Source organism: Neodiprion fabricii, chromosome 7 (assembly GCF_021155785.1).
Source record: "Neodiprion fabricii isolate iyNeoFabr1 chromosome 7, iyNeoFabr1.1, whole genome shotgun sequence".
NCBI lineage: Eukaryota > Metazoa > Arthropoda > Insecta > Hymenoptera > Diprionidae > Neodiprion > Neodiprion fabricii.
In genome coordinates, this window is record NC_060245.1 from 22,075,314 (window position 1) to 22,089,285 (window position 13,972).

At 38.4% G+C, this 13,972-nt stretch overlaps 3 protein-coding genes across 6 annotated transcripts; 2 read left to right on the top strand and 1 right to left on the bottom strand.

Annotated features, from left to right (window-relative positions):
• Positions 1–221: 221 nt before the first annotated feature.
• Positions 222–9,249, top strand: LOC124186103. Of its 3 annotated transcripts, XM_046577495.1 has the most exons (24): positions 222–384; positions 576–814; positions 888–1,142; positions 1,226–1,384; positions 1,477–1,619; positions 1,752–1,899; positions 2,313–2,497; positions 2,587–2,906; positions 2,979–3,154; positions 3,234–3,451; positions 3,532–3,751; positions 3,831–4,029; positions 4,112–4,325; positions 4,415–4,563; positions 4,635–4,777; positions 4,862–4,995; positions 5,083–5,209; positions 5,292–5,480; positions 5,591–5,929; positions 6,002–6,269; positions 6,358–6,637; positions 6,731–6,769; positions 6,857–7,062; positions 9,114–9,249. In XM_046577495.1, the coding sequence occupies exons 1-23, from the start codon at positions 372–374 to the stop codon at positions 7,017–7,019; spliced, it is 4,320 nt and encodes a 1,439-aa protein (XP_046433451.1). In that variant the 5' UTR covers positions 222–371; the 3' UTR covers positions 7,020–7,062; positions 9,114–9,249. The 3 variants fall into 3 exon arrangements, with proteins under 3 accessions (XP_046433451.1, XP_046433449.1, XP_046433452.1); XM_046577493.1 differs by lacking the exon at positions 9,114–9,249 and having other exon boundaries at positions 6,857–7,289; XM_046577496.1 differs by lacking the exon at positions 9,114–9,249 and having other exon boundaries at positions 6,731–6,773; positions 6,857–7,010.
• Positions 7,333–10,708, bottom strand: LOC124186123 (DNA-dependent metalloprotease dvc-1). 2 transcript variants are annotated; one of them, XM_046577543.1, is made up of 5 exons: positions 10,574–10,708; positions 9,539–9,699; positions 9,343–9,451; positions 9,097–9,216; positions 7,333–8,939 (listed from the first exon to the last, which is right to left on the bottom strand). In XM_046577543.1, the coding sequence occupies exons 2-5, from the start codon at positions 9,667–9,669 to the stop codon at positions 7,662–7,664; spliced, it is 1,638 nt and encodes a 545-aa protein (XP_046433499.1). In that variant the 5' UTR covers positions 9,670–9,699; positions 10,574–10,708; the 3' UTR covers positions 7,333–7,661. The 2 variants fall into 2 exon arrangements, with proteins under 2 accessions (XP_046433499.1, XP_046433498.1); XM_046577542.1 differs by lacking the exon at positions 10,574–10,708 and adding an exon at positions 9,937–10,421.
• Positions 10,591–13,922, top strand: LOC124186117 (protein Hook homolog 3). Its single transcript, XM_046577530.1, has 2 exons — positions 10,591–10,731; positions 10,824–13,922. Exon 2 carries the CDS (start codon positions 10,863–10,865, stop codon positions 12,978–12,980), a length of 2,118 nt encoding a protein of 705 aa, XP_046433486.1. The 5' UTR covers positions 10,591–10,731; positions 10,824–10,862; the 3' UTR covers positions 12,981–13,922.
• The last annotated feature ends 50 nt before the right edge of the window (positions 13,923–13,972 follow it).

The following is a 13,972-nucleotide window of genomic DNA, read 5'->3' on the forward strand; positions in this document are numbered from 1 at the left end:
AGGCAATATTAAGCAGTGGATATTTGGCAGTGAATAAATTCAACCGCATTATCCATGATAATATGCTGCGATAAAAGAGATTTTAGTAACACCCACTACCTCGCCGATCTGTAGTAGCAAAGCTGAAAACTCGCCCTCGTGATGTGTTCACCGTACATACGTTATATTATTATATGATGATACAAACTAAAAGGGAAGCCGGGCGATGTGATTGAGGATAATCTATTTGAGGGGATAACGCATACATTCTCGTCCCTGAATCAAACTTATGCACACAGACATGCAGGGTACAGAGATAGCAGGGCTTAGGGTCATCTCTTCCACGACTTCCATGAAGCCAGTGTGCCGTAGTGTTACTGATCGCTCACATCATGAAGCACCCAGGTACAGCTTTCTGGAATGCTTTCTGAATATAATAGTTTCTTATTTACCGTATTTGTGAATAAGTATTATCGTTTTTACCAAAAATACAAGTTTTTGTACAAGAAGCTATTCCTACCGCACAGTTACACCAAAGCATCAAGGATGAGGTGGTGGTTTTTTTCTATATCGTGATAAATTTACTCTGTTTTCAGATCTTTGTGTGAGAAAATGTTTCAGCCTTTGTTCTCACGGTTTTATTTTGTCAGTGCTAAATGCTCTCTGCGTGACAGGAACAAGTGAAAAATTATTTATACCGGGCAAAGAATACGTCTACTCTTATGATGCCTCGTCCAGCACTGGTGTTTTTTTACCAGACTCTGCCGAATCCGTCTGGAGCTTTCATGGGAAACTCGTTATTCAGGCCGATCAGGAAGACTCTGTTTTAATGCAGGTTCGCAGAATTATCCATTTTACAACTCCCCGTACCTTCAATTATCATTAATTTCATTGACTCGCACTTGTAGTTGCAATCGTTGAAAACCAGCGCATGGAATGGACCGTCAAATCAAGGTACTAGAGAATCAATCGACATTAGCGATGAAGCCCTGGAAATGCTGAATCCTTTTAGGGTGTGGTATCGTCTAGGCCGCGTTGAAAATATAAGTGTGGAAACAGAGCCAGCTTGGGCTACCAATATTAAACAAAGCATAGCGGGTATTCTGCAGTTGGACATTTCTAACATCCACCAAGATCTGACCTCTGCCTTTCACTCCATTGAGGTGAAGTGACAATTTTAATCAAGAGTAATTAGTTTCACACCCCTGGGAATCTGGAGCTTTGGTCTATAGGTATTATTTTTCAGACCAATCACTACGGCGAGTGTAACATCGAGTATGTTGTAATGCCTCAAAGTGCTGATGAGAAATCCATTTTAAAATCTGTCGATCCACGAACCTGCAAAGGGCATGGAATCCGAACTTGGAGCAATGTGCCCGACATGAGCTGCCCTAACAATGACCAAGTAACGACGATAGTCACTATCTAAAGAAAATCCTCATTTCCATTCGTATAAAAAACCAAAACGAAAAGTTTACGCTATTCTTGTTTATTTAGAATCCTGTAATGAAATCCAGCGAGAGATTTTATGAGATGAAAATAAGTGACGATGCAGATACTATTGAATTTGTCAACGCAACTGGTGGCATTTTTGTACAACCCTTTCAGAGCCTTGGCGAAGCTCAGTTCCTATATGCAAGGTTTGATATATGAGAAACTAATAGTATTCAAAGCCTTTCTTTCAATCTCGTTATGAATTCGAGTCTATTTCTACCCAAGTTTTTATCAACATGTCGCTCTTCGTATCGGTATTTTATTTTTTCCACATGCAGACAGGTCTTTCGACTTTTATCGATAAATGAAGTAACGGAAGTTATTCCTACAAAGCGTATGAACACCTTTCCTCTGCATCATTATTTACCAGAAGATGATGTATCAATGTTGAGGAATGTGCCTTTAAAATCGGAAATATTAAGACCTGTAAGTACACTGTACATCAGAACAATGAAAAATTATTTATTTATATAAATGGACAAATTGATTAAACGAAAAGACCCAGACTTCGTCAAAAAATGATTGATCGAGTTTGCAGCAATGAATCTCATCTCAAATAGTACCGCAGCAGATGTGAAAGTCCAATATATGCATGATAGGTTTTGATGACTCACGTAACGTTAGATACATATTGAGCTATAAATAGTAGCTTGAAGCTTGATAGCAGTATCAAATAAAGTGTAAAAATCGTAAGGTCATCTTAATATAGCAACCAAGATTTTATTATCATATTTTTCTTCTGTCGTTTAATCTATAATCGATGGGATGCATTAGAATGTGACCGATAAGACGTCGTTAACAGGGCATATCAATATTTGAAATAACAAGTCAAATTGCAGATAGAAAGACTCTTGGAAAAGTTGAGTCAGCGTCTAGAAAACCCGGGGCTCGATGTCGAGGTCGAAAATTTACACAACACAACAATAGCCGACCTTCTGTATTACATGGGGATGCTAGAGCGAATGGACTTGCAGAACTTGCATGACCAAATATCTGGAACGAGCTACAAAGAAGAAACTATAATGTGAGTCGCAGTGGCGTAAAAGGAGAGAGAGAGAGAGAGAAAGACAAGAAAAAAGTATCCATTGACAAACGTTAAAATTATATTTATAGGAACCTCTTTCTCGAAGCACTGCCACAAGTTGGAAGCAAAGACGCGGCGCTCTTTATCCTAGACTTAATTCAACAGAAGAAAGTTTCGAATATCGTCGCAGTCCAACTTCTAACGTATCTTCCTTTCCACATAAGGAAACCTGACGTAGAATTACTCGTAGATTTACAAGCATTCCTCAATCTGCCCGACAGTATTGCTTCTGAAGTTCAGAATACAGCAATATTGACTTATGGAACCCTTATTTACAAAACTTGCTTATTGTATTGCCCCTACGAAATGCTAGATGACTATGTTCGTCTTTATCTGGACAAGTTTACAGGTACTTTTCGATAATTGCTTATGTGGACTTGTTTTCACCGATACGTCGATACGAAATGATTATTATTTCCAGAGAGCAGACAGTATGAGAAAAAAATGGTCTGGCTTGAGGGTCTGTCCAACATCCAACTAGGCAAAGTGGTTGAGTTTCTTGAGCCCATTGCTCGTGGCGATTCTACAAAGTCTCGACACCTGCGTTTCCTTGCAGCCTGGGCTTCGTTGCCTTCGGCTCCTCTCAGACCCGACGTGGTACATCAGAACAACATGCTTCGTTTTATAACCACTTATTGAAATCTTCTTTGAATACCCACGTTAAACTTTTTCACAGATTCATCCAGTTTACTGGCCAATTTTGGTCAACAGAACGGAACACTTGGAATTAAGAGTCGCAGCAATGACTCTACTAATAGTATCGTCTCCGTCGCTTAGTCGATTGATATCCCTTTACTGGTACATGCAAGGAGAGCCTGATCAACATTTGTACAATTTTTTTTATACAACTTTGAAGTCGATGGAGCAAACCAACTTTCCTTGCTACACTCGCATGTGAGATTGAAATATTTTATAGAGTTTGTTGAAACTCCAACAATTTTACCTTTGTAACAAGCTTGAATTATCAATTTCAGAGGACAGTTCGCTGCGCAATTTACACGTATGCTCCGGAAACCGTCTAATAAGAAACTTCTGGTTACTGGAAACTATGTACTTGATTATCAGGATACTTACAGACACTTTGGATCCATGCTTCAGACTATTATAATTGGAAACCCCGTCTCAAATGTTCCCACCGTAGCGTACGTGACGCTAAATAATCACGGAGCAGGAATTAGCTCGAATCAACTTGCAGTGAGTAGATAGTGCGCTCGATTAAATGGATATTGGTTTCAAAGCGTGCGAACGAACGATAATCGTTTTATTTTTCCAGCTGTACATTAAAGCGGACAGCGCGCTGGAAAAGATAGCACCCATTAAGGAATCTGGGGATATAATGGAAGTTTTGAAACAGTTTAAAATCAAAGAAAATCCGGAAAAACCAGTACATGTAGAAATAATTGCACAGATTCAAGGAAAGGCAGTATTGTGCTTACATTTGAACGAAACAAACATCAAGAAAGGCTACAAGTGTGAGTGACGACTGGTGTCACAGATTTATCGTAGTAGATTGGTAATGCGGTTACCAGTATAAACTTCGCTCTTTTTTTACAGTTTTAATGGATCTCACAGAATATGCCTACATATTTCAAAATATGGCGTTTCACATCAATCAGCAACGCATCAACGTTCCTCTGACCATGGAATCCGTGCAAGTAACTGATCTCGGAACAAATGCGAGAATTTTCGCAACAGCAACATCCATGTTTTCTATGAGGGGAGATTTTATCTACACACCGCACGGGCGTAACAATCACATCGTACTGCGGTGCGTCGCATTTTATACCTCCCAAACATTTCTATACCAATTGTTGAAAAAGTTGATTGCGTCACTACAAATTTGGGTCAATTTTCCAGCACTTCAACTCACGGGGTCGAAGGTATAGAGAGTTATAATCCACTTACTGACTTGTGGCACGTGGCACAGAGAGCTCGATCCATTCATGCCTATCTTCCAGTAAATATTACCGTTGGAAAAATGTTCTTCTCTTATATCACTCCCAAAGGTGAGGAAGACCGTATCCGAGTGTCTATTCATTATAGGTGGCTAGTGGTGGTAATATTTTTGTATTTTCAGAGCACGTAACCACCGGTATTACAGCTCATGTAAGGACTACAACTAGTATTCGGGGTCCTCTCTTGAATTCTAAGTTGAGTTCTATGTGTGCGAATTGTCAGGCGATCTACACTGCAAGAAATCATCCAAATAGCAATTTGCAGGTAATAGATGAAAATTGTCTTAGTCGATATGGAACTGTTTGGTTTTCTTGTACACATAATTAAGAAGTTACAATTCATTATCAGGGACTTAAGGCATTCGATCTGACGGCACCGGAACTGGGCAGTCAGTTAAACGTCAAATTATTTGATTGCGATTCTCGAGTTTCACCGCATCGTTTGGTCGACGATATAATGGCATCCCATCGCAGTAACTATCAGTAAGTACATCAGATGCAGTTTTAATAATTCCGACCATTATAAAGATTCATGAACGAAACTGATTGCATTTCAATTTTAAATAACAGAATATGGCCAGTCCTGAAATCAGGTATTTTGATCTTTCACTTCATGGATTATTTCACGTACGTCCCACCTGGAGGCACCTGTGGAATCGCGGCTCATGCTAAATTGTACGATTTACAACCAACCGAGGTGCGAGTTCATTCTACAACCATTTTTAATACTGTACAGCCGAAGAAAATTCCCGTGAATATAAATTTCCTGGTGCTTTCAGGTAAAAGTAGAATACGTAAATGATGTAATTGGCAAACAGAGGCGAATTTCTCTCACTCGAGGACTCATTGGATCAAGAGATTTCTTACAAGAGTGGAAAATCATTATCACTCACGATACTTTGAACTCATTTGCTAATGGAGTTCAAATAAAGGCAACCAGAACTGAAAAGGGGCAAAAACCTTGGCTGGTATTTTATAACTTCAGATTCTACATAATATTAAATGGTCAAATTTTTTCAGCCATTACCGACGTTCACGTAATTCTTAAATTGTTTTTCATACCCTTGTACCTTTTCAGATGCACATCTCTGCAGGAAGTCTCCTTCCATCGACGCCTTCGAGACGCAGTCTACTGAATAATACTCCGAGTGGAATTTCTTCTATGGAATTGAATATGACGTGGGGAACTGGTGATGTAAATGAGGTGAAAAGTAAAGGTTCGTTGTTACAAGTAATATTACGCGGTAAACTTAGCAACGATCAAATAACGGAGAGCAAGTCCAAAGTTTGGCCCTATGAAAAATGTCGGCAAGAATCTTTGGGGAAGAATTTTGTTCCTTATACCGAAGCCTGTTACGAAGCGTCCAGAGAATTGTCCACTTTGAGAGAGTATCATGCTCTGGTTACCTACGAAAATGTAAGTTGAAGGCTGCTGCATTAATCAAACATGATTTCAAATGGACAGCTCTATTAAATGACAACCTTACAGCTAACAGGAGCCCTCTCAGAAGCCGTTTTGGAGTTACGAACTTTTTATGATCTGATGGACTTTGACAAGAGTAGAGCCGATCTTTCGCAATCGGATAAATTGTTCATAAACGCAATATTCCCAAAGGGATCGAACAGACCGCTATTGTATGTGAACAAGGTGCAGCTTCCGGTATATGAATTAGAAAATCTCAGTATTATAGAGAGTATTTTAATGAGGACAAGATCTCACGAATATTGGGATAATCCTATATCAACAAATTTCTTTAGTAAGTTATTCGTCAATTTATGTATGTATTAAATGATATTGATATGCGTAATTGAGAGAGAAGGGCTTCAACAACATTGTGTCTTAAGGTACTTGTCTGGTGACTGCGACATTTTTGAGAGCGACAAATAACGTCTCTGCCCTGTTTCCACAAGATGAAGAAACTTTATTACTGGGACATTGCCGCAGCAGTAAACCGACCTTTGCAGTTACGTCAAAGACTGATTCCGCTAATTTAACTTTGACGTTATATGACAGTAGTGATAGAATAAAAATTGTGCCAGAGGGAGGCCATGAAGCCGTTTACAACCACAGTGAGAAATTGCTATTCGAGCGAAACTATGTCTCCAGAAATGTGAATGGAAAAGAGTTAGTTTCAAGTTTACCTATTATTTGAAAATAATTCTGAATAATATTAACTAATCGCTATTGATCTTTTATGTGAACAATCTGTATTTTCAGAATAAGAAGCTACATTTTCAACGACATGAACGGAAAAAAGTTAGTTTCGTATATTCAGCCACTAGTAAAATCGAATAATTGCGAGTAACAACAATTAAATCCGCATGTAAATAATTTTCTTTTCAGAATAAGAATGGGTGAGAATATGGTAGAACTCGTATACGTGGACATCGCATTATTTGTGTACTGGACACCGGAGCAAATAGTTTTACTCTACCCCGACTATGTGCAAGAATTTTCGTGCGGTCTTTGCGCAAAACATACAGATGAAGCGCGAATACTTGGCTGAAAAGCTGAGATTCCTACAGTGGATATTTACTTCAATGAATAAGGTAGAAATAATTTTGATAACATATTTTTTATGTGAAGAAATTAGATTAGGAAGTAGTATTGATTAAATATTAAACGTTCGTAAATACTTTATACTCCTTATAGGATTTAATATGAAAAAAATCGTGACTGGTTAATGACTAAATTTTAGAAAAGTAACAATATTTATTTTGGCTTTATATTCTAAAGTCAAAACTAAAGATAAAATTATTGTTATTATATAATAGTGTATGTATCTGTAGAAAAGAAAGTGGAAGAATAAGTTACATTTAAACAATAGTATTTGAAGCTGTATATTTAAAGAGTTACCAAACCAATGATTTTCATTCATTATAATACTTTATGCCATCCTTCTACTAAATTAAATTAACTCGAATATTAAAGCTACACACAAAAAAAAGACAGAAATCTTAACGTATAATAAAAAACATAACTAAAACAGATGTCAATTAAAAAAACAAATTAAATTATCACGAGTAGATGAAATAATAGTTATAAGTTATGAGATTTATTTTTATCGTCACTAAAGGAACACTTCAAGGCTTTAGATATCCGTTTGGAGAAACTCGTACTGACTCTGTACTTGATCCAATATAATATTTTATTCAGCATAGTTTTTCAATAAGTCTTTGCTAAGGCAGGTATCCAAATGTTGGTTCATAATATTTTCCTTAATGAACTTCATACAAATGGGGCATGGAAAACTTTGTTCTTTCGGTTGGTCACCATTTGTATTTTCGGCGTCGTTTTCTTCAAATTCAGGAATGGAATCATCTGTGAAGGCAGATCCAATGCATGCTTCCAGATGATCGCTCAACGTCACACCTGGATCAATAAAATCGTCGCAAACGAGACACTTTCGTTTGCCATCAACGATTGGCGGGCTCAGAAGGATGTCTGAACCACTTGAGTCGTCTATAACAATAGGACTAGATTCTATATTTATTTTACTAGCTTGAGACGAGTCATCCAGATTGTTATTTCTATTTTTGGACGATTTTGGAGTACTGTGATTTCGATCGCTAGCTGAGGCAGATATTAAACATTCGTCAAGATGATCGTTAAGCTTGGACATGCTCACAGGTTTATCGCACACAGGACACTTTGTTTTCTCCGGAACTTTTTCACCATCTATCTTTGGCATTTTGTTGCTAGTCATAACAAGACTGGTACTTTTTCGTTTGTTTGGCGTTTCACACAAATCAACTATCTCACTGTTCATTGCAATACCATTACCATTCTTTAATTCAGGTTTTATAATCGTGGGTTTTTTTGATTCGAACGCCTTTGAAGAAGGAAACTTATCCAGCAGATTGCTTTTTCCACGTCCAGAACCGCCGAGAACTCCGTTTGAACGAAATTTCGGAGTCTTGGTACTAGCATTTGAGGTCGTTGGAGCATTTACCAAATTGCTCGGACCTCCTGTGCCCCATCCGTGAATATTGTTGGAAGTATTCCCAAGTTTCGTAAATGTAGAGGGATGACTTGATGATGGGACAGCCTTGCTAACAGTTTTAGAAACGATATGATCATTCGTTGATTTCTTTGGCGATGCAACTGTCTTCAGAGGTGTATGGTTTTTGGGATTGTCAGGTTTGGTAAGCCAATCTGAGATATCTTTCGATTTTACAATATCGGGAAGTTTCTTTCCAGCAGACTTTTTTCCCTTTGCTGGTTCTTTCTGAGGCTCTTTAACCTTTATAAATTGTCCGCCACATGTCTGCTGGTGCATTTTCCACCAGTTATCGTTTGGCCCAGGGGCTCGATTCATTGCACGCCTCACAGTACCAAAATACGGGGCCCGTTTTTGGCAGGGACCATTGCAGCGCCACCAATGCTGTTGATATAGTCTCACCTCATCGTGAAAATCATGATATACCTAAAATTAGAATTTACATTAGAGTCGAGATGTTTGTAAATTAGCGAAACTAAACTATCCATTCGTCATTTGACGAACAATTCTCTCCGTGATTTTACATATTATTCCAGTAATTAGTCCAATCACGATCTCTAAGGACAATTTTGGTACCACATACGCTTATGTCTGTTCCAGCCTCCTTGTTTATCCGGTACATGTGTTTGTGGAACTCTGGACCATGACCATCCCTGTCCCTGTTATTGTTTGTGAGAAATAAATATCCGTGAATCATTTCGTGCTGAAAGATAAAAAAGTAAATAAAGCGGAGCAGTGATTTCAATTGATGAAATATTGAAAGGGCAGTTTTACACAATAAATTTTCTCCTCATCACCATAAAATCAGTAAACTAATTTCATATCTCACCAGAAGTGTTTCAACAAGGTCTTTCCTGGGCCGTAATTTGAGAAGAGGTGCACTCAATGTAATTATACACTGTTTATTTCGTGGGTGAAACGAACACACACCGGCGCATCTGTAAGAATAAAAAGAAAAACGATTCTAAAGTTATTTTCAGTTGAAAAACTTATGTCAATGATTGAGGAATTGAGCAAAATCTCACGTCGTCATTCTTTTGCTCCATTTAACCTCAACAGGCAAAAGCTTATTCCAGAAATATCTTGTATTAAACTGTACAAACAACGTATAAATATTCGGAGTTGGATCGATCAGCTCCAGAGTGTGATCTACCATAGTTCTAGGAATGTACTCCTTTCCCTGCGCCTGAAAATAAAAGACAATGAAAATGAACATCGAGGCGCAAACTTTCTTGTAGGTTTGGTACGAATTTGATTGTATGTGAAACGCAGCTCGATTATCTGTGAAACATTTTCTTCTGTACACGTTGCGGCAAGCCTTTTGCAACGAGTCTCCAACTGACAGTTCGTAGCGACACGAGCGCAGCTGAATATGATACGATCTAATTATTTTCAACAATGAGCGGAAATTTTATTCAATTACATTTTTTGGGAGAATCGCGTTCTCCGTGACGCCGACGTTGTTGTTCAGCCTCTGGTGTATTTCCAGGGCCAAAGTTATGTCGCCGACGTTATTCATTGCTAACCTTGCAATGTTATTCTATCATCCAAAATCAGAAAATCTCGAAGTAGCATTTCGGGAATTGTCGAGGAATCGATCAGCCGTTTTCAACGGAAATTTAAACGCTTGACACTCGACGATGTTTGATTCAATTCGTAGCGTTAAAGGTGAAAAAAAACCGATTTCTGCGCGACGCGTTGACAACGAAATCCATTTAAATATCCCTCATGCGTTTGACGGACTGACGTCGATTCGTCATGAAGGTGCCCGCGAGTCAAAATTTTGAATAGGAAAATTTTGATTAAATCTTGACATAAATAATTGACGTGCTCCAACACATGCGGAAAACACTATTGCTTTTAATCGCAGCTTTATAATCATACAACATGCGTCCGTAATAAAAGCACGTCAATTATTTATTTCACGTCTCAATCGAATTTCGATCAGAGTTTCAATCCTTTTCAAAGTTTCGGCTTGCGGCCGCCTGAAGAGTGCTGCGGACACCAAACACGACGAATTCTGTTGACATATCGAGCTTATACACGTGAAGGTAGCATACCACTGATCGTTAAATGTAGCTACTTCATTCTGTTCATTCTGTTGCGGGACCACGAACTATCAACTAGTCGAAGCTCACAGAAGTCCACAATTTTCCTGTTGGGCCCCTGGGCGCGACGAATGATATTTCTCGTTGGTGGGATTTAACCAGGTGTCCAGGTAATCACTGCCCAATTAGTCCTGAAAATGTCAAGATTAATCAAGTTCGATGCCAAGTTTATTGACTGTCAATTTTTATCTCCGATTTCCAGCTCCACAATTAACCAGCGAAATAAGGTTTCGAGGTTAACATGAATAATCAACAGCTAGGGAGCTTGATAAAATGGTTGGACACATTCGAGTTGCAAGCAGCTCATTCGACCCCGGAGGATATCAGTGACGGAGTAGCTATGGCTGAGGCCTTGGCCCAGATAGCACCTGAGTGGTTTACCGCTGTTTGGCGCTCCAAGATAAAGACAGAAGTGAGTTCAAACTGGCGTCTAAAAGTTAGCAATTTAAAGAAAATCATTGAGGCTGTTACCGAATACTATGTAGAATGCCTGAACCAGCAGTTATCCGGCTACGTCAAGCCGGATGCAACCAAAATCGGCGAACACTGTGACCATAACGAGCTCCGCAGGTTGTTACAGCTGATTTTGGGATGCGCCGTTAACTGCAATCAGAAACAACAGTATATAACTAGAATAATGGGTATGGAGGAGGTTGTACAGCAAGTTATCATGCAGAGTATTCAAGAACTCGAAGGTTGCATGCAAGGTCCGAGGCTCAGCCTGGGGGCTAGTCTTAATTTTGAGTCGTTAGATTTTGGGGATGGCACTCAGCAGAGACTTTTGGTCGAGTTACAAGCTGCTATAGATTCTAGGGACCAGTTGGCCCAGCGTTGCCACGAGTTGGACCAACAGTTGTCTCTTCTGCAAGAAGAAAAAGCTGGTCTGATCGCTGAGACTAAAAAACTACAGGAGCGGCTAGACGAGTTTGAAAATCCTGAGGATTCTGGGTCCAGTTTGAAATACTCTGGGCTTAGGAAACAACTGGAGAGTCTAAAGGATGAGATGTTCAAAATGGAGTCATCCAGAGACGATTATAGACTCAAGGTTGAACTTCTGGAGAAAGAAGTTTTGGATCTTCATTCGAAACAGGAAGATTTACAAAAAGCTGCTGACAAGGCTAATCACCTCAAAGACGAGGTTGACGCACTCAGAGAAACTGCCGACAAAGTTACCAAGTATGAGTTGACGATTGAATCTTATAAAAAAAAAATGGAAGATCTAAGCGATTTGCGAAGACAGGTCAAGATTCTTGAAGACAAAAATATGGAGTATGTTCAGGCTAATATGGAATACGAAGAAGAGGCAAAACGGGCTTCCATGTTAAGGAATCATTTAGAATTGTGCAAGAAGCAGCTGGCCGAAGTAAATCGTAAGCTTGACGAGGAAAGTAACAAATCGGACAAACTTCAATTTGAGTCTAAAAAAATGGAAGCAAAATTGAACGCTGTTCAAAGAGAGAGAGACAGACTGATTATCGAGAGGGATGCCTTGAAAGAGAACAACGAGGAATTGAAATGCACTCAGCTACAGGCTGCTGAAAATTCTGCTAAACCGTCAGACGTCGATGCAGTTGAGAATACGGAAATGATACCTCCAGAAGTGAAAGAAAAGCTGTTACGCCTTCAGCATGAAAATAAAATGCTCAAACTCACTCAGAAGGGAACCGAGGATAAAGTTCCCTCTGTTCAAGCTCTGCTCGATGATTCTGCAGAGATATTAAACACTTTGAGAGGTCAGAATCGGAAGGCCAACCAACGTATAATTGAGCTTGAAAATCAACTTGAAGAAGTTAAAGAAAGTCAAGTGGGTGGTGAGAGCAAAGGCGACAGTGCCGGGTTGCAGAAAAAAATCAATCAGCTGATGGAGGAAGTTCGGAGGCTGCAAATCGAGTGCGAAAGACTGAACGTACAGCAAGAGGAACGTGAGGCTACGATCCAATCTCAGAAACAGAAAATCTTCACGCTGCAGGAAAGTCTCACTAGAAAAGAATGCGAAAATGCAGCATTAGACGACCGCCACAAAAAGTATGTCGAAAAAGCAAAAAATGTTCTCAAAAGTCTGGAACTGAAGCCGATTGCTTCTTCTAGCTCAGAGTTACTGATGCTTCGCAATCAAGTAATGGAGAAGCAAAAAATTATTGAAGAAATGGAGAAATCTTACAAAGAGAATAAACTTCTCAAGGAAATGGAAGAAAAATTGATGGTCACTGCTTTTCACCGACTGGGTTTTGCCTGTCATAAAGAAGCAGTTGACCAGCATTTAGCTGCGCTTGGCGCTGGTCAAGGACAATCATTTTTAGCTAGACAACGACAGCCTTCTGCACGCAAAGCATTCCATCCGTCATATAACTCTAAGTAAAATTACGCAATGTCCTGATGCAATTCACAGTGCAAGTTTCAATGAATTTTTGCATCTGCTGATTCATTGAAGTGACTTCAATTTTCATGGAGGCTGCCTTTATAACGAATTCTGTATTTTAGAACCGACTTGTAAAGCTTCGCTCTAAACTGAGACGAAAGGTTCTATTTAATGGAATGATTATAAATAATGTATGCAAAGAAAATGTTGACTCAGGTTACAAACAAGTCAAGAATGCCTCACACTGGTAGCGCGTCTGTATGTTGAAACATATATGAAGACAATTTTATAACTGTAAATAATGGTATAAGGTTGCATTTTCATTTTATAAAAATGTAACTTATTTCCATGAAAGTTTTTATACACTTGATGACTTGATAAGTTGCTGAATGGGAAAGTTATATACAGGGATTTATCCTAATTGAAATGAAAAAAAGGAAGAATTAGTATCTATTCATTTGAAATTAGATAATGAATTTCAAGCAACAACTTGAAATTTTTTCACAAAACCGTTTATATACAATTACTGGACTGGAACATTTCCGGTGTTCAATGTGCACAGGAAATGTCAGAAATTTCCAGAATTGAGATCTATTTTGTCTTGTTTTTTAAAATTGTTTTAAAATGTATGTAAAATAATAGTAAAAAATTTGATATACATATGATTGCTAAAATCGTATGTAGTTTGAATTGTAAGCAATCCGATTTGAGTGCTGATTATTTTGTTTCATTTTATTTGTAGAATATTTTAACGTACGTTATTATCGCACTATTTTTAATGCTATGTTATACGCGGTTTGCGAAGCTTATTAAGATTCGTATACATATTCTTGAATTAAGCTTGTACTTACGAAATTTGTAGTAATTTTTATTTATGTTGAAACTGATCTATTCTATGGTTTTTCTAACTACTAGTATAAATAAACTACAATATTTTAGGAATATAATGAATTTATTCCAAAACTTCAAGACATATATTATTTATTACACCT

What these genes read in the sequence shown, in the direction of transcription:
- LOC124186117 (XM_046577530.1), top strand. Translation starts at nt 10,863, where the DNA reads ATGAATAATCAACAGCTAGGGAGCTTGATAAAATGGTTGGACACATTC.
- LOC124186103 (XM_046577495.1), top strand. An exon ending in TCCCATCGCAGTAACTATCA is followed by an intron (nt 4,996 to 5,082) that starts GTAAGTACATCA and finishes TTTAAATAACAG; the next exon opens with AATATGGCCAGTCCTGAAAT. An exon ending in AACGACATGAACGGAAAAAA is followed by an intron (nt 6,770 to 6,856) that starts GTTAGTTTCGTA and finishes TTTTCTTTTCAG; the next exon opens with AATAAGAATGGGTGAGAATA.
- LOC124186123 (XM_046577542.1), bottom strand. Translation starts at nt 10,032, where the DNA reads ATGAATAACGTCGGCGACATAACTTTGGCCCTGGAAATACACCAGAGG. An exon ending in ACGCGATTCTCCCAAAAAAT is followed by an intron (nt 9,700 to 9,936) that starts GTAATTGAATAA and finishes TTTTATTTTCAG; the next exon opens with GCGCAGGGAAAGGAGTACAT. An exon ending in ACCTTGTTGAAACACTTCTG is followed by an intron (nt 9,217 to 9,342) that starts GTGAGATATGAA and finishes TTTATCTTTCAG; the next exon opens with CACGAAATGATTCACGGATA.